Genomic DNA, 25,850 nt, shown 5'->3' with positions numbered 1-25,850 from the left:
ATCAAATTTTTACAATAAACAAAAAAAAAAAACATAAAATTACCCTCAATTGTTAAATTAAAATTCAATGTGATAACCCCAAATTTATTTACTTTTATTTTTTATAATTTTTAAAATTTATATATAGTGCATAGTTACATAATTAAGAATTTCACATGTTTGATTTTTTGTTAGTGTAAGTATCCCATATATATCAAAGGCGATATGCTTTATCATTGTTGGTATTTACTTCCATACGAATTAGTTTTATTGAAAAGGAAATTTTTGAGAAACCTAGTTCTATTCTACGTTAACATAGATAAAAAATTTCAGAGTCACTTGTTTGACTTTTGTCATGCATAACACCATCAAATCTCTACTTATTGGTTTTCTTTTATATACATATACATAATGGGATGATTTGATGAAGAAAAAAAAACCTTAAAGATTTTCCAAAATAAAATCACAGTTTATCGTCCAACATGAAACTTTAAAGAATAATACCAAAACATTGCATCAAATGATAAAAAAAAATTAAAACGCTTCTCATTATTTCCAATCGACAAAAATATATTTCATCCATTAAGTGTATATGGAAAAATATCGAAATGCCTTATTGTGCATAATGTTTAAGTGTAATCATTGATATTCCAGTAACGTCAACATGTTATGCATAAAAGTATCTCGCTAATAATAGGAAAAAAGATAAATTCTTTAATGTAGTAAATAAAAAAATTTGATATATATTTCAAAGCTATGAAATTAAAAAATTTATCAAGAAAGTGAGCTTTTGAAAACACAAGAACAAATAATAGATAAGTTGGTATAAAAGCAATAACGAAGTGAGACTTTTAAGCTTTTTACTATATCACATATTTATCTTTTTTCCTAGCTAAATTCTTTTATCTAGATCAAGGAAAACATTATAGGAAAATCTAAGAATACACTAAAAAAAAACTCTATAGACTAAAAGATGCATTTGAAATGCTTATTAACAGCAACTAGATTAGAAAATTTTAAAAAATGGACCGGGGTCTCACTTTCTGTTTTTAGAGAAGTATTGGGACATTACTTTAAATTGCAATTGAATGATTGAAGGCAATTTTATCTTTTAGCGTAAAATCGAGGTACCTATTTCACGATAAACATTATAATTATAAATATAATTTTTGGGGGGTGCTATTTCCACTTGCACCCGTCATCACCTATCTATCATCGATCGATGTTAAACCGCTTATTATCTTGCGCAAGAAAGTTCGATTAAAATTCTTAAACAACCTATTCACCCCAGTGGAATTGATAATCCCCTTGGCGCCCAATTGGGGTCCCCATGGTAAGCAAATGACGTGTGCTCCGGCGCCCATGTCAGAATTTTGACGATCCATGTCTAAACATAAATCTACCGGCAAGTACAAAAGTATACTATAACGCGTCGTATGTCGTGAAAAAACATGTGGTTTGGTACCCACCGGCGCGCCTTGAGATTTTCCCTTCGAGTGCGAGAAAAGGTGGGGTTGATGGGGCCAGGCGGATCCACCAAATGAAGCAGGACTGCTTGCCACTGGGCCTTTCGAGAAGCAGCACTTGTAGCCTCATAAGGCCGAACGAAGAGATCTTGGATTTGATTGCGCTGGTACACCGGCCAGACCCTGAGCCCTCAAATCGAGCACAGCTCACCAGAATTCCTAAAAGGAAAAGTTCCACTCTGTGAAATTGAGCTCCAAAGTTGATTGTCAATTCGTCCTCAATTGCGGCAACTGTGAAATTGGTCTCTTAGCGAATGTCCTACAAACATAGGTCCCACTTCTCGTTCTTACCTTTTGAAAATTCGTATTTTGTTTCCAAAAGGAAATTTAAACTCGAACATGATTAGACGTACTCTCCACTTTTGACTTTCTTTTGATTTGTCTCCCCGCCACTTTTCTTTTCTTTTCTTTTCTTTTTGCAGCCCTCCCTCTCTCTAGTACTCATTTTTCTTTATAAATCACTCATTCTGGGATTGTTCTTTTATCCTTGTGTTTTTTTTTTTTTTTTTAAATATCAATCAAGTGTCCGAAAGTTTTTAAACACTCGACCAATCTCCTTCTGGTATTAGCCCCCATGACACACAAATTTGTGCTCTCTTAGGAGAGGCCTAATTGGAATTTGCAAATACAGTGATTCAAATCTAAATCATAAATGAGAAGGACAAACATGCTTATTACTTCAGTAATGCTTAGGGTTGGTCACTTGCGTGGTTTTATGTAAGAATAAGTTGGATGCTAATTTGTTTTCATGATTTAGATCAAGAATTAAACAACATTGTTACATGAGGCTGGCTAGCTCTTCCGAACTGCCAAGGGGTTAGGCCTATGTATAATGCCCTTACTTTGACTTGCTTAGCTCTTCGTTCTTTTCTTTTTGTCCTTTGAGACAATGAAGAAATTAATATTAGATTAATAGAGAATGAGATTAGGAAAATACCATATTAACCTTTTAAGAGATGGCTCGAGTCAAAACTTGAATGAATGATCAAATATAGAATTATATATGTATCGACAACATAAAGATCGAGGATATGTCACTAGACTCATTTATGAATATTCACTCCTCGATCACTTAATTTAATTCACGAATTAACTCTTTTTCTCGAAATGGAGGACTAGGAGGACAAAGCTTGACCCTTTCATCTCAACAGTTAGGACAAACTTCGTTCCATGAGTCTCAACTTTCACAAAACAAGGATGATCATGGCAACAGGATTGTGGTTTTACTGTTGCACAATTGGTAGAATCCAAAAAAGAAAGAAACAAACAAAAAGAACCAAGGAGAAAAAGAAGTGAAAGAGAGTATTTAAGTATCAATCAACACACCTCATGATTCGCTCCATTAGATGCCATATCCATAATAGTGCTCCTATATCGCATGTTACGAAGAAGATACTAATTAACCCGAACTATTAAATCTTATTAATCTTGCATATGGACTTAGCTTAGTCAATTAATGACTAATATATTTTTGATCTACACATAAGAAGTGAGCATACAAATATCGCATGATCGAGAATTTCTTCAGTCTTGATTTGAAACTCACTTACCCAAATAACAAGTTCCTTAATAATTCACTAAAAACACATTTTGTGGGGGCAAATAATGAGGTCTTTCTAGCAAATAACGTAAAATTTAATATGCGCATTTTGTATAACCTATTTGAACCATCCGTACCATTTCATCGGTATCTCATGTAAAACCTGGCTAAAGTGCAATGGTTTCCACATAATTGTCACTTTCCACCCTTGTATTTCTCCATTCGAGAGAGAGAGAGAGAGAGAGAGAGAGAGTCTCAAAATGCTGCAAACCCCTTGTTAAAAAACATGGCGCTTGTGCCTTGGAGAATGAGGACTTCTTCAATGTTCCATTTCACTTTGCTAATGACCCAATACGCTGTACTTGCGCCTCGGACAACGATCAAGTTGGCACAAAAGAGAGAACAAGAACAGGAAGTGCTGTTCAAAAGTCCCATTCTCCTAAAGGGGGGAATAAATTAATTCCAAAATGGCCTATCCAGGAACATATTCTAAGGGCTATACTAGTGCGCTTTCGCATGGACGATGACTCAGCCCTCCCCCTCTCTAAAACTAGTAAAAAAGATGACTGGGGATCTGAAGAACGTGGGTGGGGAGTCCATGGCTATATATAGCAAAATATGCTTCCCGGTTTCCCTTCTCATTTTCTTACTTCATTGTTTCTCCCCTAATTTATTTGGAATTTGCTTGTCTCCCCACGTCGGATTATAAGCTTCTTCCGAGGTTCGGACTTGGTGCTTCGTGATTGACTGCCGGAGCACCTGAGGCATGCCTTGATTTGCTCGGGGTTGGTAAACCCTCCTCTTATCAAGATCGGTTTATTGCTTCGAGATACTATTAAAATAGGCTATAGTTATACCTTGTATAGAAAAGAACAAAAAATGGACCAACAGGACAATAGAGAAATGTCTTTAGCTCAAACCATTTAGTACGCAGAAGCAAATTAATTTGATGCTGGTGATAATTCATCGACACGCTTAACAATGTGTGAAATAAATAAATAAATATTTAAAATGGCAGAAAATAAAAAATAAAATTCCCCTCTCATAAAAAATAATAGGCGGCATATCTGTGGGGAATTTTAGTATGGCGTATTATTCTTCTTGCCGACAGCATGCTTTCAAACTGAAAATGAATGGGGAATATCGGATGCAACCATGCAGTTTTCTTGCCTTTTGGCCATTGGCTTGGCAGCCCTAGATGTTTAATTGCTACTTTTTTTCTTTCCCCTATTATCTTGTTTCCAACTTTTGGAGAAATTTGAGATTCCTTCTTTCCCTGGGAAAAAAGGGGGGGGTGCGTTGACCAGCACCGGGGCCGATATTCTCGAGGAGCAACTTTCTTTTTCCTTGGTTTCTTTTCTTATTTTGTATTTTTTGTGATTGACGAATGTTGACATGAACTAAGAGGTCGCTTTCCGGGACAACTACGCAATTAATATGCAGTTCCCAACTTTATTCGATAAAGCTTCATTCGTTTATTTCGTAAAAAATAATAATTTAAAACTATATTTTTCAAAAAAAATATATTCGGACGCTGCTCTTTACAATTCCCTTAGTGGAAGGTTTTGAGAGACGACACCTGTCACCCCTTAAAGGCGTCCTTTCATTGTTGTCGTTATATTTTGTAATATCCAACTCATGTAACGTTTTTCTTTATACTAAATTTTTTTGTTTAATTTTGCCAGTTAATCTTATCCTTTCCATCACTATCTTTTCACTTAATAGCCAAAGAAGAAGCGGAAAGTGCTGTTTTGCCTAAAACATTTAGTTTCCCTTTCATTTCAAAAATAGCTTTTATTCTGCAAGCGAAGCGCAATTACATGCTAGTCTAGTATTCAGATGAAATTTAGTTCGCTGCATTCAAACAGCTAGGAGGAAAAAGGACCTTCTTAATGAAAGGGTCAAAGGAATAGCAAACAGGTGAGATTTTCTTCATTATGAAAGTATCTTCTTCTTCTTCTTTTTTAAATAAAAATAAAAATTTCCAAAGGACATCAACAAAAAATGATGTTGATGTAGTTCGGTTTGGAGTATCAAGGCTATCAATGCCACTTCCTATATGCTAGATCCTTGAAGTAGCTATCAAATGACGTATGTTTTACAAGATAAACTTTGAGAAATGTTCATCTGATAAGATACTTAATGTGTACCAAAAGAGGGGAATTGCACATAAGATAAGGGAGAATCTTCATGGATCGACTTCTATGATTCAAAGTTTTGCGCTTTTCGTGACGGTAGTGTGAGACCACATAAAAGAATTGTGATTGGAAATGACCTCATGCTCGTTTTGATGGTCTGATTGGCTTTCGATCTACAACATTTGTGGTACTATTTTTCTTGATTGGCACAAAAAATGGCGGATGCATTGCTATTTAGGCTCGGAATTTGGTTTGAAACAAGAGTGCAAAGGTAGCTTGGTATAAATTAATTGAGATTAAGCCAACTTGAAGCAACCTTTCTAGTTGTAGGCTTGTACATATTGAAAAGATGGTCGTTCTAGTCCTACCTCTACCTCTATTTATAATGGAAGAACATCGCTTGACAATTTGGTCCTACCTTCGGTTTGAAAATTTGCATTCAAATCCAAGCGTCAATCCATCCTTTTCCCAATTTAGAATTAATTAGTATTTCATATTAGGTATGTTAGGCATTCGTTAACGAGACTTGTATGTAAATTAAAACTTTCAAGTTATCGATTTTCAGAAGTCGGGGACTTAAGGTTGAAAACGTCTTGATTCCCGATAATACATTTGAAAAGTAAAATATCGAAATCATAGCTTCTATCTAATATGACAAATACCAACCATAAGAAAACTTCAGGCGACTTCGAAGAGCGCCTTTATTTTTCCCCCCTCAACTCTGAAAAGCAAAAGGGGAATCAAGGAAAGGAAAAACGAGGAAGTACTTTGAGCGAATCGATATCCAGAGTTTGGAAGAAAAACGAGGCCTTCCTTTAGGCGACATCTATGACATATCTAGAAATGCATCCAATCCACCATATTTAAATGGAAAGCCTATGCGTGGTAGCATCTCGGCCACATCTTTTCTTTCGTCCTCGTGGTGCTTTGTTTCCTTCATTTGTGTCGAACCAAGAAAAATGTGCCCAATCAACGTTTATTGAACTCAAACCAAGAAGTGAGCCGCGACAGGACCACCTTCACTCGTTTCGGTTTCCTCCTTTAAACGCTGACGACACCTTTTCCAGTGCTTCGGCGCATCGAATGCCTTTTAAGATAGATTTTCTACCGTTACATATTCTAAGTTAAAAGGTGATCTGAACTTCAGCCTAAAATACAGGAAAATAGAAGCCATAAAAAATTTGTATTTGGAATCTTTTGCTTTGATATCATGTGAGATTTGTGAATTTGCTAATAATTGTTCTAAAAGTTTGAACTAATGAAAGATTTGTGAATCCAATAATAATTGTTTTGAAAGTTTAAACTATTTAATAGATGGACGATGTAATATTTAAATATCATAATAAGACAAAAATAATACGCTTTTTTTCTGGACTTGAACTCTACTTTAGCACATCAGCTAACCGCACGCAGATTAGACACCATCTTAGATTGGGTGAGTACCCCAATTATGAGATTATTTGAGTCATGTCCTTCATCGCTTGAACTGTTCATTCTTAAAGTTTGAACCGTCAAATAAAATGGCACGTGAGGAACTCTAAACATTTGATTATGATGCCATCTCGAAGTTGAGTGCACAATCATTTGTCCTTAATTACTTAACGCTTGAACGAAATCAGAATGTGATTTGCATCTTAACCTAGTAATATGGATTCAAAAACTTGTATCGTGCTTCTAACTCAGAAATTCATTTCTTATATAATTACTATAAGCCATTTTTTCAGGGTTTGATGTGGCCAAACTTTTAATTTATGAATAGGGCTATAAAGGTGGATAAATTTGAGACATGTCCCACTTTACAAACAGTAGGGCCATCGTGAGACCCATCGGCCACGTTTATTGCATCCCTACATATAATATAGTTAGGCATGTATCTTAAATGAGGCATGCTCTATCCTTTTATAAAACTCACGACTCTCCTCCTCTCTTTGATTCATGGACGCATGTGTATCGACTTTAGCTTTGGAAGGTCTTGGCAAATGCCTAGAAGACTTCCCTTTCTTTTGATGTGCAGTTTGTAAGCAGTGAAGTATTTTTCGGCAACCCACAAGCATGCATATTTCACACATCATCAATGAAAAAAATGTCAAAAAAATCAAAAATTTATTACACTTTAATCAATTCAATTTTTTTTTTATTTTATCAATTAATTCTTAAATATTTTTACGCATTGCTAATTGAGTCCATTCAGCCTATTTGATCATCATGGAGAAAATATTTAATATTTTTTTAATAATTTTCTATTTTTTCTTTTCTTTCTATTTTCCTTCTTTGTTATTTTCTTGCTATGATCGACAGGACTGGATGAGTACTTGCCGGCCATGGGCAAGGCCAATCTCACTCTCACTGGCCTCATCCAGACCTAGACGGGGTTGGCTTGCCCAAACCATTGTGATCTCATTGGCTATGGGCAAGGCAACCTTGTCTAGATGTAGGTGAGGTTAGTTGTCTATGGCTATGACGGCCTTGCCCAAATTTGGGCAAGGTCAAGCAAGGGCTATGATGCTCTTGCCTAGTGGCTAGCGAGAGCTTGGTGACCCATAGGACACAATAAGAAAACAATGAAGAAGGAAAAGAGAAAGAAAATAAAGAATATATCAAAATATTATTAAAAATTATACGCGTCAATGTTGATTATATCATGTAGGATAATTGCCATACACGTTAATGATTTCTGACTAAAATTGATAAGATTGACTAAATTGGTAAAGTATACAAATATTTAAAACTTAATTGATAAAATTAAAAGATTTATGTATGAATTAACAAAAGTGTAATATGCTTTGCACTTTCTGAATAATTTTTCTCATCATTAATAGTGAACTACGTGTTGCGATAAACAACACTCGTATATGGAAAATTTATTGCGGTATCTGAATTGTATTTTACTACTCCATGCGCCGATTTGTTGTTATTCAAGCACATGTGCATTTTTCGATGCAATTTTTTATTTGGATTTGCAAGTGCGGAGGGATATTCAATATAAAGGGTTTTTCTAGTGGTCCCACCAGGTTGCCCAGGTGATAATTGTATTTTACCTTCTCGCTTAAGATAAGGTTCAAATCACCATATTTGTACTTTCTCTTGAGCTGAACTTATATTGCTAGTAATTACTCGTTGTGTGTGGTACGACTACAGGAGGCTCTAGATTAGCAGGTTGCTTAAGGATTCTCGACTCTATATTGATATTAAAAAAAAAAAAAAAAATATATATATATATATATATATATAAATATTTTCCATTCTCTTTTTTTCTTTGCCAATAGTTAGTGAACATGATTAACTGTGACATTTAGGTATAGCTTGCCTTATATTCCCAGAGCAGCTCATACCCTTTATAGTTTCAATTTTTCTGACAAGTGAGAATTTGAAACTTTCGCATTCTACTTCAAATCCTAATAGAAAGAGCTTCTTTTACATTATACCCAGAAAAAAGCTCGGAAGAATGCCTGGAATTCCGGATCATGTTGGTAATGATTAAAACCTTTGTGAAATGATTTTACACGCATACATAAGACCCCCTTGAATTGAAAGGCAGTGTAGATGCTTCCTCTTTGTGCTGCATTTGCACGTGGAGAAGAGAGCTTTTCCACCAGTTCAAGTCCTGATAAAGCACTTTTCTTTCATCTTTTGGGTATTGTTAATACGCGCGCTCGGGAGAATGTTAAGTGTACTTAATTTATGATAATTTAATTTTTATAGCACCAATTGTGCATGACACGAGATCCGTTAATCCATTGAGAAATGTAAATGCCCTTAATTGATTGGACAATCTATGCCCTTATAAACTCATTAACGTTTTGTTAAAAAAACGTAATTTTCTCTTTTAACTAGTTAGGTTGGTGCCTGTCCTCGCACGCTAATTGTTGGTTTTATTTCCGTTGACTGTCATGGAGTAATTACATTGAATTTCTATAAATGAGGTTTATAAGTTTTCGTACCTTCATGATGTGTGCGAAATACTATATGTTAATCAATAATAGAGTAACGTCTACATTATGAATGCATCATGCATAATTCGCCTTGACATATTAAGAAAATCATCATTCGTAATTTACAACCGTATCCTATGCTAAGAACCGATATCTACAATGTTAAACAAATTTAAGTTTTTTATAATTCATTGATAGGAAATTATAATGCATTCGAGTGCAAAATATAAATCCATAAAAAGGGCATTTGGTACAAGGAAGATCAACCCACATCTTATGTTAATGGCAGTGTGAGTTTTACGTAAATCGAAAAGTATAATATACGAAATTGATGGAGTTTATCTTCTAAATGCACGAAAGACATATACTCGAAAATGTTTAAATTTATATAAAGCTAGCATGATTGTGTCCTGCTTTTCTAATTTGTCTGATTTTTGTTATGATTTTGGACTATGTATGGTCGGTTAGTTTCTTCTTAGCTAACCTTATTATGAATATGTTTTCCAAATTGATTGAAATTATTGTTTTCTCACCGGCTCCTAGATCATTTCATGCAAGTTTGGAGATTAGTCAACAATTTTTCTTCTAAGTAGGATGCACGTGCAAACGCCTATATGTCCATTTAGCAGCACTTGTGAAATCTAGTTGATGCTCAGACTGCCGTGGCATGTGGTTATTGATGTGGATTGTCTACCTAATTTGAATAGGAACTCTCCTCTGTCTTTCTTCGCACGCAACGCACCTGCCCTCTGTCTCATGTAAAGAAGGAAAACAGATGCGCGTTTTAATTAGCGGGTTTCGCTTTCGAACACACTGGCTTTTGTCAGGTCCATTTCCACTTAGATAACTTTACTCCGTCGGTTGATGGAAGACCAAGTGTCCAAAGCTCAAATCATGCAATCTCGGCCATGCAATATCGTGGATCGGAGTCGGATGTGTCTCTCCTACCCAACTTATATGATAATAATTCAAATAGTCCATGAACTTTTACTCAATGTGTAATGTGGTTCATGAACTTTTAATTTATTCAATATGATCCTTAAACTTTTAGTACATATTCAAATTAGTAACATTAAACATTTTCATATAAATTAATGATCGACTTAAAAGTGTACTAAAAATCTATGGATTATACTGAATAAATTAAAAGTTTGAAAATCACATACATATTGAGCTAAAGTTCATGGACCTCATTTAATAAATTATAAGTTCTTGGACTATATTGTATATTAAGTCAAATTTCATGAACCATTTGAGTCATTTTCCCTATTTCAATGTCCCTCTCTCGAAAGACACATAGAAAGTAAATGTGGGATCAATTTGATCTTGCGAGGAAAGAGTGCCAAGGTGCTTGTTTTGTGTAATTTTTCATGATGAAAATTTATACTTTTCATGCTTATCATTATTAAGGAAAACAATTAATTTTTATTCATTAAGTGGTACGTTGAAAATGCTTTTGGATATTTGAATCTCATTTGGAATAAAGAGGGTGAAGAAGTGAGTGTCTATTGAGATACAAGTTATGCCTGGGAAAATTATCTCCTTTTTTTAGATCGTTTTCCTAATTTTAAATGTAAGCATTTTATTTGACCGTAAATGTTTTTTTCATTGATTAACCATTATCAGCGAAAAAAAAAAATTTGAAAGCATGAAAAATTGATTTGCAGAAACTTCTACCATTGAAACAGACGCACTACTCATTTTATCTTTGCTAAATAAAAAAACACTCGTGACTCTTTTCAAATTTTGAAAAAAGTAATTAATTTATTAAAAGTCAGATGGGACCAGCTTAAGGGTGTCTCCAGGGCGTTCATCTCTAGAGATGAACCTGTTGATGCTAAAGGGTATCCAAAGTAAGGGTGAGTTCAACTGATTCAGAGGTATTTGGATTTATGCTGTGTGCTTCCACCTTTTAAAGCACGCTACATGTTTAGAACTATATCATGCAAATGAACCGGTAATAATTATGACAGGATTTCTTAGCAAGATGGATTCTTTCTCCCCTTAGAAAAATCGTTTATTTACCGTGCTTCGCGCATGCAAGGCTGCAACGACATGACTCTCGTGGTATCGTTAAGCATACAAATGGCATAAATTCACCTCTTAATTACATACGCATGGTCAAATCTGTAGGGAAGTGCTAGAAGATCGACTACTTTAAAGAATTCTATGCATTGATAATTAGGATAATTCGGGGCTGCATTGCAAAAGTTATAGGATCTGTCGTTCAATCTTGCTAAGTTAATATCCACCAACTACGCAATTTAGAAGCTAAAAATCAAATAAACTTGTTATACTTGGCCTTTACGGCCTACTTCTGTCATACAAACCAGCGCTAAAATTGGTAATTAGACGAGCTCTATTCACAGGTACCCCGAATATTCACCTATTCCTATCATGGATGTCGTGAAGCTAACGCAGAATATACAGTTCATGCTCGTTTCTCTTTCCACTTCTTTTCTCCTCTCTGTTTTCGCTTGTCAAATCTCACAGAATCTTTCACGAGCAAGCATGGTGATCAGGCAAACTTCAGGCAAAGATGCCCTGTGAAAGTTCTTCCTTTGCTCTAACCCCCTTGAAGGAAACACCCCATAATCAGCTCCCAGTAGGCAAGATTCTCAACATACTTAAGTTTTTAAGCATCGAAAACGACCTAAAAAGCAAAGGTTTCACCTTGAAGAGAATCGATGAAAAAACTTCTTGCTAGCTACATCCCCGAACTTTATCAGGGCTCGCTTTAATCTAAATCTAGGTTTTTAGAGTTCCGGGTAGTTATCTGGTCATGGGCTCATGGCGACAGTGAAGTGTTCACGGAAGAGATTGGGAGATGAAGATTTATCGTACTAAAAAGAAAAGCTATTGGAGCTAAAATTACTATAAGAATAAAAGTTAATAAATCCCAATAACGATTACCTTGATACGATACGAACCAATAAAAATAAGACAAAGTAGGCCCTGAGGTGGCATTCTTATCTACAGAAAATCTCTGTATGCATGGCCTCCAGAAATTGATGATAATCAGTACGTACTATCTTAGATGAAAATCTCATGAATAATTTTAAGAGGGCTTTCCAAATGAGAAATTGTGATTTATCATGTAGAAGAAAATAAAATATCGTGCTCACCTTAGAAAGTTCAACCAAAATATTTAAACTATTATCCTCCCTTGTGTAAATTGGACTTGAGTTTAAGATAATATTGAAAATATAGTCAATGATCATTTATGTGAAATTATTGTTAATCGTGTTAAAATTTTAAATTCATATATTAAGGTAATAATATACTATAAATCCCATATTCATACGGCATGGCGTGGTGAAATGCTTACGATCAAGCACTCTCAGATGCGCAATGACATGGTAAAGTTCTGCACATGCTGACGTGGCCAGCCAAGGAGTTACATTCAGGACAACTACATTAATTGCCTACCTAATCAGTTATTAGGGCGGTACACAGTGGATTCTAACTTTTCCCTAAGAAAATGGAGAATCCAGTGGAGATCGCTCGCTCAGGCTCGAAAAATACCGCGGTGAATTGACGAGGAGAAGGCGACTGGGGAGACGGGGTTGGCCAAGACATCACTAGCAAATATCACGAGCCAGAGAGAGAGAGAGAGAGAGCGAGAGAAGGGATAATCATCGCCCTACTGCGAATGTGATGGGAAGGTATGGCTCCACATGTACGGAAGCCTGGACTCCTGAACTGTGTACATAAAAAGAAACGAAACCTGAAACCCTATTGAAGTTTAATAATCGGAGATATAAACCTTAACCCCCCTTCACTGTCAGGAAGGAACAGTATTTTCCCCTTCTTTCTTTTTTGGGGTTTGCAAGAAAAGAACATAAAAGAAAATGGAGACCAGAAAAGAGAGGGAGAGAGAGAGAGACAACAGAAAGTGACTCGCCCTAGTGTAGGAGTAGGGAGAGGCTTGGATGCACATTCCATATCGCCTCCTTGAAGCCCTCCAACGGCGCAGATATTTCCTTGCTTTTTTAGGCAAAATGTTGAAAAACTGGTGATAATAAAAAGAAGCCCTGTTTAGCTATAAAGGGAAGCCCCATCCTTTCTCCTCCCTTTCTCTTTCTTACCTGTCCCCCCCTCCCCTCTCCTGGCTCTCGCTCTCTCTCTCTCTCTCAGTTCTTTCTCGGACGGGTGTCTGTGCGTGGCTTTTGATCGGTCATCACCTGAGGCCGCGTCTGCAAGCAAGGTAAAAAATAAGCCAGACTAGGGAAAAACCCCAGCTGTGTTTCCTCATCTTGCAGTTTGGTTTGCTTTCTCTTTTGAGGCTCGTCACTGTTTGGTGGGTTTTCTGGGTTGTTTTTGGAAATGGATCTGGTTTTCCTTTTCTGGTTACTTCTCTTTTTGGTCTAGGGTTTGTGTTTCTGCAAGATCTCCTCCACACAGAATCAATCCCCACTTGCCATTACTATTCTGTACAATTTTCCTATTTATGTTCAGTGTACGTCGAGACAATGTGTGGTTTTCATGGTTCGGCTCTTGATAAAGTTTCCTTCTTTTTCTCGCTCTTGGGTTTACAGTGAAGAAGGAGGACAAGGAATATGGCGAGAGAGAAGATCAAGATCAAGAAGATAGACAATGTGACGGCGAGGCAGGTGACGTTTTCTAAGAGGAGACGAGGGCTTTTCAAGAAAGCCGGAGAGCTGTCGGTCCTGTGCGATGCCGAGGTCGCTGTCGTCATTTTCTCGGCTACCGGCAAGCTCTTTGAGTACTCCAGCTCCAGGTATGTGATCTGTGTTACTGTCCTTTCCTTTCCCTTTTCTTTGTCGTTCCTTCTGGTTTCTCTCTCTATTTTGACTTCTTCACTTGACATTTTGACCGTCAAAGGTTGAGTGTTTGTGTGTCTTTCCTCGTTTGTCTAAGCGTATCCTGTGCGTGTGCTTGAGAGAGAGAGAGAGAGAGAGAGGACGCTCATGAATCACGATGACTATGAAATAAAATCAGGAGGCAAATCATGAGAGTACTAAAAACCGAAAGAATCAAGAGCTAAGATCTCCTCTCGGGCTGAAGTGTCAGCGGTGATGCATGCGTCTCTCCCACACCTCGTATAATATACCGGCTAATAAAATATGTACCTCAAATATATGTATTTTAACTATTTCGCTTCTCCTCAAAGGAATGATGCCATACGAGGATGCGATCTTGTCTCACTTATTTGTCTTACTAATGCTGATAGATCTCTAGGGTGTAGATTCTACAGTTTTTTTTCCCGAAAATTTGGCTTATCTCTTTCTCGCTGAGTCGTCAAAGTTACCCACTTTGGTATTCTGGTTTTCTGGCCTCGTCTTCTTCTTTTTCTTCTTCTTCATCGACCCACACACGCTTAATTAGGGTTGTGATTGATTTCAGCCACTCGTTGCTAAACCAGTCTTTCAGTGTATAAACCCAGGAAACCGTTGAAGAGTACTTTGTCTCTCACTCTGGAAGGATTTTTCCTTCGATCCGGTGGCGTGATAATGTAACTTAAATCCTCCCATGACGGGTGTCACTAATACATACATTCATACACACGACCATATAAGCGAGTACACACACGTATTTGTACACTGGAAAGTTTTGGAGGAACTTTGAGTTATCATTTCATCGGACCGAATGATTTCATAGATCGCTTTTGAGATGTGAGGAGACGGGGTCCTAGGTCTTGAAAAATCACAACCACATGGTATCTTATGTGGGGGCATACAACACACAGTAAGAATATACCCACTGAACAAGAAGGGGAAAAAGATCTAGCTCCAGTCACCTAGAGGTGCGTGTGTATCTAAAAAAAAAAAAAAAAAAGTGAAGCGTTTCCTTCATTTTCTGTCTCACTTTCAGAGATAAACTTATTTCATCCAGGAAAGCTGGACAAAGGACGGAGAGAGAAATCTTACCTTAATCATGGCCTAATTATGGTCCTGTAGAAGAGAGCTCAGTATTGCTGTTGCTCTTGCTGGCCTATATAATGAGGTCATGGATGATCCTAGGGTCTGCATGGGTGGCAATCCGTGTGTTTATTTTGGGTTATCATCATATGGTCTGGAGTTTACATCAAACTCAAATATATGACATGTTAAGTAATCGTGGCACGACCCTGATATCATAACATTACATGTTTATTAAGTGAGTTACATGGCATGTTTATAATGTTTGAGACATGAACCCTCACATATAAACTTCTAAAAATGTTTTCAAACATGTATAAGTGTGTCTAAACGGATTTGAATCGATCATATCAACATTAATAACATGTTAGTCAATATAGTTGAACTTGTCTAAATATGTCGACCTGGTTAAAAATAGGTCAACCCACATGAGGCAAGTCTAATATTCGTTTATAAATGGGTTAAAAAGGTGCAATCCGTTTTTGTCAGAATGTGTTTAATCTTGATCCGAACACACTTAAGTGCGTGTTATGAAAATTGATCTTGTCGAATATTGCCAATCCTAAAGCTTAACCATGACCTCACCAATGACGCGCCACTGATGATGGGAAAGTCCCCCAGGCGCCGAGGGTAGTCCTTTCTTAAGTGATATCTTCTGGTGTGTAACCTTGAAAAGATACTTGGGAAGACCCTACAATAATGCTTTAGCTTGTCCACTTTGGGCGCATTGCTGAGTACTTGACCATCACCACCTCGTTGTCCTTTCCTTTAGCTTCTCAATATCCAAAGCGTAGGTTTCACCAAAGCTAAATCGACTTGTGTATTAAAATGATTATTCAAATGTGCAATATTGAAAGCTTAATGTTGGGGATTTCTAAGCATAGAAGGTCCGCCTACTGAGGGCTTAATACATACCTAAAAAGGAGGGAAAAAAACACAGAAAACTAATGAGGTTAATGCTGGAGGAATAGAAATCGAACTCTTTGGGTTCACAAAGGGTGCGTAAAGCCACTGATTTCCATCACCCTAAAACTTTTGAAACTGCTATCAGTACTAAGAACTGCAGCCCAACTTCTTTCTAACCTCTTATGAATGATACTTCAACTCTTGAGGATCCATACAAAATCCGTCTACTCGAGACTATAAATGACTCGGGGCCTATTTTCACTAAAAGTAGTGCTTGGACTACTAAAGTTTTAATGAAAGTATGGTAAAACTATTTAAGTAGCTTGTAAACTATAGCATCCAAGACAAGGTTTTCTGCTTTTTTTAATTCGCCAATCGAAGCTTGTTCATAATATACTCTCTCTTGTAGCAAAAGAAATACATGTCTGTTGCGTGATCTAGTGCCATATATTGACACACTCGCGCACAAAGAACTCATTCGGCTTACGTGGGATACATATGTCTTATCATATGCATACAATCATATGGATACAATCATATAAGAAAGAGTGCAATGCAATGACATGGCGTCTGTTGCATGCTTAACTGCAAGTATTCTTTCATCATATGCATACAATCATCCAAGAAGAAGTGCAATGCAAGGACATGGTCTCTGTTGCATGTTTAACTGATTGAGTTTTCTCTTGTGCATACCCCTTTAAATTTAATTTTACCGGTCGCTGTCCTTGGTCCTAGCGTTTTCTAAACCATGTCAAGACAAACATCCGAGTATGTCTGGGCAAGTTGAGTTTGTAGGTTGTCTCAAGGGTCTTTCATTTTGTCCTCAAACTCAATCTTCTGCAGCAAGCTGGTTTATGTTCAACCAATAAATAGCTTCTCAGTGGCATCTTCAAATTTTTTGTCCTCCTTGCTGCGCTTATTTTCTTGTTTCCCTTGTTACCTCTTGACAACATTGACTTTTGACAAACTCAGGGTGACTTCTTTCTCTAACACAGCTTTCTCTTTTCGTGGACAAAAGCCAAAACTTAATGATATCTCACCTAGTACTTGTTCAGCCACTTCTGGTGCTAAATCTTTGTTGACCCTTCCCTTATGATCTTATCCTAGAATGAAGCTTGCTTTTATATCTTCTGGAGCAATCCAGCTTTGATACCCTTTGTTAGAAAAGTCTAGCACAATTGAAGTCTAGATATCACTTCAGGAGATCTAATAGGCAATGGCTACATAATATATAACTTCTATAACGTTTATGAGAACATAGTGATCTAGATAAGTCCCTTACTCTATAAATGGCCAACTGAATACACATTAAGATTGGACATAGTCACTCGAGATATGTATGATTGTTCACCAACTAAAATGATCTAGTGCTTGATAGAAGAGTTGGAAGGCTTTTTCATTCATGAAGAGGTTAAAGCACTTTCTAGTACTCTCAAATCCTTAAGATCATTCCTCTCAATTCTATCCCACTCATCCTGTAGAGTTTTAGACTTAATCTAACTTCTTTGGAACTCCTCCTAACCTCTATTGGTTGAAGTATTTAAGTATTAAATCTTGTATCCATCTAACTATTTGCCTCCCATTATATTATTAATTCATACGCTTAAGTGATGAGTCACATGTTCGTCTATGCTCATGAGCACATATTAGAAAGATTAAATTGCAAAGGGGAAGTGTGTATCGGAATGAAAGGTGAAACTAGATAGGTATTAGGAAAATGGAGAGATTGCACAAGAAGGAGAACGGAGATGAGGAAGAAAGATGGGCTCAAATGTCTTGGTCTTTATTCAATAGTTTCTACTCTTTACATAGCAGAATTCTCCATGGTTTGTGTAGGATGAGGTTTTGAGCATTTGTCAAGAAGGAAAAAAGATAGTGAACCTTGTAGAGAGAAAGAAAGAACGCCAATCTTGGACCTTCTGCTAAAAGTGTTAAAAAATGTCTAGATAACACGCAGTGCCACAAAGGTAATATTTGCACAGTATACGCTTTTTTATGAAGATAAAATACTCCTATAATTTAAACTCGAAGAAAGAGCATAATTTATGTTATAAGAATCTTTGGATGCATAGTTGGACTAAGAAAAGTTGACATTGTACGACCAAAGGACATCAATACAGCCACAGAGTTTGTGTTTAAATGTGTTTACATCTTTGAAGTGAAACATAAAAATGATAATCTAAATTTTGCGCATATATAGAATGGACCTTCTGCTAAGACACTAGAGAATAGAGCTGAAGATGTCACACTCTATTTTTTTCTTTTTTCTTTTTTCCAGATAAATTAAAATAGCAGTGGTCTCTTGAACATGTAATAAATTTGAGATTATGTCCTTTAAAAATAGAGAAGTTTCGCCCTTTTCTACTTCTGGAAAACTGGCCATTTGAATTTCGAACTTGGGTTCGAACCCATAAATATCTATAGTTAAAAAATTAATTTATCAGCTACATTGAGGTATCCGATAACTTAAATTAGTCATGGGATATAGATGTGCCACATGAATCAAAAAGTGAGAAATACATGTGGCTACATTGACTCTTATTTCTTTATTTTTTTCCTTAAAAAAATGGTGTTCACAATTTTTTTTAATTTTCTTAATGCTTAGAAGCACGGGGAAACTTTCACTACATTCATATATTGACTTATAAGTCTGCTTAAAAAAATTTCTTGATCTTTTAAAGTGTGGCTGATGGTATTAGAAAGACTGGACATGCATTGGTCCATATTAAGCAACACCTAGTAAACCACTAAAAGAGGTACCTATAAACAGCGATCTAAACACATATGTAAAGGCTGGTCACTTCATATTCGTCACAGCTCTGCAAGCTCTCTCTCCTAAAAAAACTAACTTAAGTATCGGAAGGCCATACCAAGAATAAAATCCAGATGCCTTAACCGGGAATCCATTGTGCAGGTCAATTTTCCGGTTAATGCTCTGGCCAACTTCGTGACTCCCAAATCGGGCTTCAACTGTAATAAACAAATTGCAAGGAGAAATGTGTTTTCTCATGCATAAATTCCCTGTATAATAAAGACTATCTTTCCAAATAATGATACTGCCTAACTTCAATTCCTTTCAAATATGACTTCAGGATATCATCAATATAATGTAAGCTTCAGTGAACTCCCTTGCCCATTGTAAGACTGGAGATAACACAAGTACGGGCAACAATCTGGAGGTGCTCATTAGGGTTTGTGCGATTAAAGTTAGGACTAGCAGAAAGAAGTTGCGTGATTCCCCTTTGTTGTGAATGAACTAGCTCAAAAAAATTGATAGAAGCATAGCCTTAAGAAGATAGCTCAAGATAGCTGTCTAAGCAGCAGTCTAGTTGCTATGATTCATTCGTCATTGACCTCAATGGACTGTCTGAATTAGCTAATCGGGTTGTCGGGGATAAGATTCTTTTTTGTGGAATCTTGGAGTGTTGAACTGGAGGTATAAGAAAACAAAATGTACATATCAATGCATAGGTATGGGCATGGTACAGCGAAACTCAGTGCTGTTTCATTGAGGATGCATCTAATTAGTGCTATCACGTTTCAATCATCATAAAAACGAGGAGATTATAAAAACGTTCGTTGGTGGTAGAAGTTGCCTTGACCGCCAACTTTACGGTTATAGACAAGGATCAAAGGATAGACATACACAGATAGTGAATTTGCATAAGTATACTTGTCCTGGAAACTGACGTTTGTTTTTGTCCAGCATGGGTGGAAGGAAGAAATTAAAGAATGATCACGGGCAAAAGCTTCTCATAAAAATTATAACACCTCCTCAGTGGAAGATTAAAGAATGATCTAAGCCATGATATTGCCAATACCAAATCTAGCAACCCTTATTTGTATATCGCCACTTGCAAGCTTCGTCATAGTTGTGTGATCTCTATCAAACCAATTAGATCGACCAACATGAAGATTGGTTGCTTGTCGTGAATTTGGAGTCTATGTGAACTACACTTATAGAAATGCTACTTTGAGAAGACCTTGGTGTATGCATATGATCACAGTTATTTTGATAGGCTACCAACATTAGTCAAGAGGTGTCACACTAGTAGAGCAATTGGTCCTTGAGAATTGTTCTGTATAGCGTTTCTTAAGTAGGTTGATATGATTGATCAGAGTTTTGTTTCTCAAATATTTTGTCATTGTTAGTCCTCTACAATTGTTGCATTCATGATGTTATGCATGCGACAGATTCATGGTTGCTGATCCGTTTCAACAGCTTAAGTTATGAGTTAATGGCCAACAGCTTAAGTTATGAGTTAATGGCCTACAGCTTGGATCGCCTTTATATTAAGTAATCAGTTTAACACCGGATGGCTCCCCGCTACTATTTTTTCCAACAGCTTAACTTTGTCGAAAGGATAAATATGAGTTTTATTTCATGCTGTGATACAAATTGTGATTGCTCCGCCATAATTCTGATTATGCTAATTCTACGTACCTTTGAATATTGAATGTGAATTATGCTCCTGGTCCACAAGCACACGTGTCAGAAGTTTTAGTTGATCCTAAAACATGTTTCACCTCCAAGTATCGTGCTAGCGACGATGCCCTGAGTTTTAGTGAATAAGTTCCACTCTGAGAATTCTCACGTAGTGTGGCAGATGATTAGTTGCTCCTTTTATTTAGTTTCATTTATGCTCAGTCACAGATGAGGTCTGCACGTTAGTAAATTTACAATTGTATTCTCTGTTTGAGAAAGACCTCTATAGAGCCAATGTTGACCAAATCATGCCCATCAGCCACACTTGGTCTCCAGAAGAACCCTAAGTTAATTGACCTGACACCTTTTTCACAAAGGATTAAAATCCCACAGAGGATCGATGATACTCGTTTTTTAGCAATTTTTTTATGGAAAAGCTCTTCCATATCATGTATATTTGTTGTTAACTTAAACGAGACATCAGTACTATGTCCAGCCATTTGTTCTGATTTATGTCCTGAACTGAGCATGTCCATTTTGAGTGAGTGCTCCTCCAAATAGGGTAGAATAACGACTGACTGGGTTACAAAGTAATGTATTGAGCGATGTGGCAAACTTTGCTCGAGTGTTGAATTTGACCCAATTAACTAAATACAAACTTAAAATCTACCAGATTGCATACTGTCATAGTTGTGCAGATCTGTCTCTTGCAAACTTAGCATTACTCGATAGGATAAGTGTGTTGAGGAGGCCCTTCAAAGTTCGGAATAATTGTTGGTTTAAATTTCATGTAGCTTTGTGACTAATCTTGCTTGGTTTTGAATGTGCGTTCTTTTCTGAAGTATACTTGGAGGTTCAAAGAAACTAGATATTAATCTTCTTAGCATGTCATGACATGCTATTCTTTCTGGAAATGTTAGTTACATATGCGTAATCCTAGTGTTGATTATGACTAAAGGAGTGATGCCTATTATTCCCATTTATGTCTAAAGCATGAAGGACACTCTTGAGAGGTACACCCTCCACCACAATAATCTTGAGAATATGGACCAACCTTCTCTCGAGCTGCAGGTACTCTCTCTCAGATCTGAGGTACCAATTTCTATTTTCTGATTGACAACCGAATGGTGTCTTGTGGTTTACCTTTAAAGTCCAAGCAATTGCATTTACATTTTCTGAGTTAACCATCATAAAATGTGTGATTTTGGTTAAATTGGTGTTAATTTATAGCTGGAGCATAGCAATAACATGAGGTTAAGCAAGGAAGTGGCAGAAAAGAGCCATCGACTCAGGTACACATTTTTAATTGGCCTACACGAAAAACTTGTCTTGATGCTTGTTGGCATTCCAATTGTGGATCTCTGGCTTCTGCATTGTAACAGGCAGTTGAGGGGTGAGGATCTTCAAGGACTGAATATAGAGGAGCTGCAGCAATTGGAGAAGATGCTTGAAGCTGGACTTAACCGTGTGCTGGTGACCAAGGTTTTGCGATGTCATTGTTGCTTTTTCACTCCTTTTTAACTCCATTAAGTTGATCATGAGAGGATAGCTGGAGTTGTTTTATCTATTTTTTACAGGAAGAACGAATTAGGACTGAGATCACTGATCTAGAGACAAAGGTCAGTTTGTGCATCAAGTGATTTTGGGTTGCAGCCTCATCTGATTTTTAACTCAGTATATACAGATTGAGGAAGTTATTTTGAAGAACTGATTTTGAGGCCATGCATATGAAATCATTGTGTCTGATGAAGATGCTTATGTCAAAGTATGGGGCTAATAAAATTTCAACACAAGATCAACACACGACATTGCTAGGCTTACCAGCATATTTGGCAAATCCTAATATTTTCAAGAAGGCAACCGTTTCAACTCTTAACACTTATTTGTATCGACTAACCAACAACTGCTGTGATAGCTCTGGTATGACAAGTTATATCCATCAATTATTCAGTATGCTTTGATTGACAAAATAACAAACTGAATTATTTTGGTACCAGACGTGATACAAGTGCAGGAAAATATTAAATTACTTATATGGTGCAAGCCCTTTCATGGTGCTGATATCTATGCATGATCTTCCCGACAGTTTGGTCGCTTTAACTATTGTAAAGTACTTCTATCTTTTTGCCATTTTGATGAATGCAGGGAGCAGAGTTGATTGAAGAAAACAAGATGTTAAAGCAGACAGTTAGTCATTCTTGTTCTGGGTTTATTATTTTACTTCATATATTCGACTGTAGACATTTGGAAAAAGGAATCGGCTGATCAATCTTGGTTATGTTTCAGATGACTACATTGACCAAAGGAAAGCGGCATATTGTCACGGAGCCAGATGTTGCACTTCCGGAGGAAGGGGTGTCATCCGAGTCTGCTACCAATGTGTGCAGCTGCAATTCCGGCCCTCCTTTGGAAGATGATGGCTCTGATACATCCCTCAAACTTGGGTAGAACGCTGCTCTCCTTGTACTTCATCTTGATTGACGTCACCTAATTTGATGCTTAAGATATTATTTTTATTTCTGAAATTAACTGGTTCAAATTCATGATGGGAGTATGCACGGCAGTAGGTACTTCTCCAGTCATCGAGTTAGGAATTGAAAGAGAGGTGGATTAACAGATTTAGCAGATAGAGATTTGTGATTCGGTCAGGTCTTTATGCACTCTACAAAAGTAGGCGTTAGATGTTGACTTTGTGGACCGAACTGCTAAAACTAGTGCGAGCAACAGGATGGGCTCAAGCAAACCCTAGCTACGTATAATGACTCCCACATACATTGCATTCAACAGTTTAAAAAGTGAGTCGTCTTCAATTCACTGCAAGCTAGTCATTGCTTTTGCACTCTAGATTTATATCTATTTCACATCAATCTAATGCCATTAATCAAGTTAAAAGTTATATCAAGTAAACGTCAAAGACATAATCTCTTCCCCAGGGATGAAACGATGCACATTGTTGATATGTTGAGCAATCATTTTGCAATTATAAGCAGTTACTCTAAATGCTTATATTTGGCTTGTAATTGGCTTGTAATTTTCTTGCAGGCTTCCTTTCTGAAAGCTTAACTTGGAGAGTAACTGATGATTCAAAGGGATCTCAGTTTCTTATAATTACAAGAACCTTCAATGTGTAGTCGTTAATGGTTATCTCGACGGATGTATAATAGTGCCTGTAACTATTTTTCCATTCCCAGAAGCTTTGATATGTTGTATGTATGCTTTAACATGAGTGATAAATGTTTAGTGAATATATATTACTATATAGTTGGCTCCACCTTTTGGAGAAATTTAAATATTATCAAGCATCGATGTATGCCATAGCAAACTTGGCTTTTCCATGCACCTTCCGAAAACCCCAAAGGACAGACGTCATATGTGGCTGCGATCTTGCAAAGTGCAGTTCCATGTCAAAGTAATGACTGCAGTTGTTGATAATCTGCAGCTTTGATTATGGTCGAAGCCTACAATGTTTTTGGAAAAGCACGCTCTCTCTCTCTCTCTCTCTCAAGCTTCCATTGCTCCATCCGTGGTCATTGCCTTGTACTCTATCCGTTCAAATAGTCAATTCTTGGGTTGTGTTTGATTTGAATCTGACCTGAGTTGTAGATGCGAGACCTGAGTTGTAGATCCCTTCAAACTTCTCTCTCTGAGTTGAAACTCCGGACAGCAAGGATGATGCCTCATACTGCATATGCCAATCTCGAGCTCTCAAGGCGAGAAATCAGAAAGGGCGGCAAATCTCCTGTTTCCCACCATTTTTTATTGTCTCGCTTGCCCTATTCAAGGACGTGCCAACAAGTCAATGGCAGGTTGATATGTGAATGAGCGATTTGAAGCTCAATGTCTTTTGGCTTGGTAAGTTAGTCATTTCATTTGGATGCATCAATATAGTTCATCTCAAGCAGATGTTTGTCTGGGGTGATCTGTTATCGACTTTTTTTTTTTTTTTTTCGATTTCAATGTTGTGCTCGCACTCTCTTCTCATGAGGAGGTGCCAACGCGAAATGTTTGGTGGTGATTCCTATTTGAAGCTAATTATGTTACCTTCCATTTCTTAGAGCTTGTGAGTTTCTGATTGATTTGGGCTGCTAAACAGGAAGGTTATGGAGTAAACCTGAACATTTTCTGTTGTTTTGATTCCATCGAGGTTCTTCTTTTAGGCTTATTCTAGGTATCCAGAAAGAATTCCTGGAAACATTTTTCCTTGAAGGGCCTATTCATGTGAATGTCAGTGCTTCGTTCATTATTTTCTAAATTTAATGTCTTACTATGTGGACATTCCCACTGTCTGCTTGCATACTTATGGTATGCTGTTCCTTGACAAGAGTCTGCTATACTATCACATATGTTTCGTGAGGAGGTATAGGCTTAAATTTCCTTTGTTGTTTGATTAACTTGATTTGCTTCAGCTACACCATTTCTTCCTGCTGGCAGATTACCCTAATTTTTACACCAGGTGGGGGCTTTTCTAAATGATCGTAGTGGAGTTGGTCCGACAAGATGCACATTCTTGAAGAAAATTGCAATACCATCAGAGCTTTGAATATGATCTGGTCCGGTTGATGCTGTTGCTGGTGGTCGATTCATCATGTTTGTGTTTTGCGACATGATCTACTTTCTTCATTTTCTGCATCACGGTAATCGTCTTCAAATGGGTTTTGGGATGTCACGATAATATTTGTTTGTCAAAGAACCTGTCTGAGCTCCTATCTTTCCACGGCTCTGCTTAATTCTTCAGCATTGCATAAATTCATTCCTTTGGTTTTAAGAAAATGATATTTGTCGGACGACATGATGTTTGTTGGCTTAGCTTTGTCTTGGCTTCAGACCGAGATGTCTCGAGACATAAAGATGGTGATGCATTGTTCCTCCATTTATTGGCTAGCTCTCCGAATATTTATAGTGAACCGTTCCTTGCTGGCTTACAGTGCAAGGAGAGAGATAGGGCTTAAGGTGATTCTACTAGAGGACTCACTCAGCAGAATTAGAAAGTTCAGGCTATGGCCTGGAGGGAGATCATATCTAGTCACTTTTCAGGCCTCTGATGCAGTTGCTAGCTTGCTTTACTTAGAGCCGAGGTTATTAAGCTCCCTCCTGTGGTCAGCATTCATTTTCAGACAATGCATGTTGTTGTTAGATATTTGTTCGTGAATCTGATTCCCACTCTCAAAGATTTTGCAGGCGGTCAATTTGGAGACGAGGAACATGGGAGCTTTGAGAGATTCTTTCTTACTTGCGGAATTGGCTTTCGATCTTAAAGAAGTGAACTTAAGGTTTACCGCTGAGTATCTTGATGTACCTTGGAAGTTCAATCCTTCAAGAGCAGTGTTTGATTTTTGATTTAGGTAGGTGTGATGGTTGTTTGAAATAAAATAAAAAACTCCACCGCAATTGATTTCTCATGTAATGAAGAGAAAAAAGGAGAAGCAACAGATATGATCTTTGTCGTTTGTTTATGATCGCTTTTTCAAGAGGGAAAATGACAAATGATTTTTGAACATTGACCAAATATGTAATGTTGTCC

At 37.0% G+C, this 25,850-nt stretch overlaps 1 protein-coding gene across 2 annotated transcripts; it reads left to right on the top strand.

The window, feature by feature from the left end:
• Window positions 1-13,052: 13,052 nt before the first annotated feature.
• Window positions 13,053-23,635, top strand: LOC104448025 (MADS-box protein SVP). 2 transcript variants are annotated; one of them, XM_010061796.3, is made up of 9 exons: window positions 13,053-13,322; window positions 13,654-13,856; window positions 21,322-21,421; window positions 21,560-21,621; window positions 21,712-21,811; window positions 21,907-21,948; window positions 22,475-22,516; window positions 22,616-22,773; window positions 23,372-23,635. In XM_010061796.3, exons 2-9 carry the CDS (start codon window positions 13,675-13,677, stop codon window positions 23,382-23,384), a joined length of 699 nt encoding a protein of 232 aa, XP_010060098.1. In that variant the 5' UTR covers window positions 13,053-13,322; window positions 13,654-13,674; the 3' UTR covers window positions 23,385-23,635. The 2 variants fall into 2 exon arrangements, with proteins under 2 accessions (XP_010060098.1, XP_010060099.1); XM_010061797.3 differs by having other exon boundaries at window positions 21,322-21,400; window positions 23,372-23,621.
• Window positions 23,636-25,850: the final 2,215 nt, after the last annotated feature.

The sequence above is a fragment of the Eucalyptus grandis genome, chromosome 6 (genome assembly GCF_016545825.1).
Source record: "Eucalyptus grandis isolate ANBG69807.140 chromosome 6, ASM1654582v1, whole genome shotgun sequence".
NCBI lineage: Eukaryota > Viridiplantae > Streptophyta > Magnoliopsida > Myrtales > Myrtaceae > Eucalyptus > Eucalyptus grandis.
The sequence above is the reverse complement of the archived record's forward strand: the minus strand, read 5'-3'. Positions and strand labels throughout refer to the sequence as shown.

Bases quoted from the DNA above. Each gene is read 5' to 3' on its own strand.
- LOC104448025 (XM_010061796.3), top strand. From the start codon at position 13,675: ATGGCGAGAGAGAAGATCAAGATCAAGAAGATAGACAATGTGACGGCG. The intron at 13,857-21,321 runs GTATGTGATCTG...TTATGTCTAAAG, and splicing joins TTTGAGTACTCCAGCTCCAG to CATGAAGGACACTCTTGAGA. The intron at 21,949-22,474 runs GTCAGTTTGTGC...TGATGAATGCAG, and splicing joins TCACTGATCTAGAGACAAAG to GGAGCAGAGTTGATTGAAGA.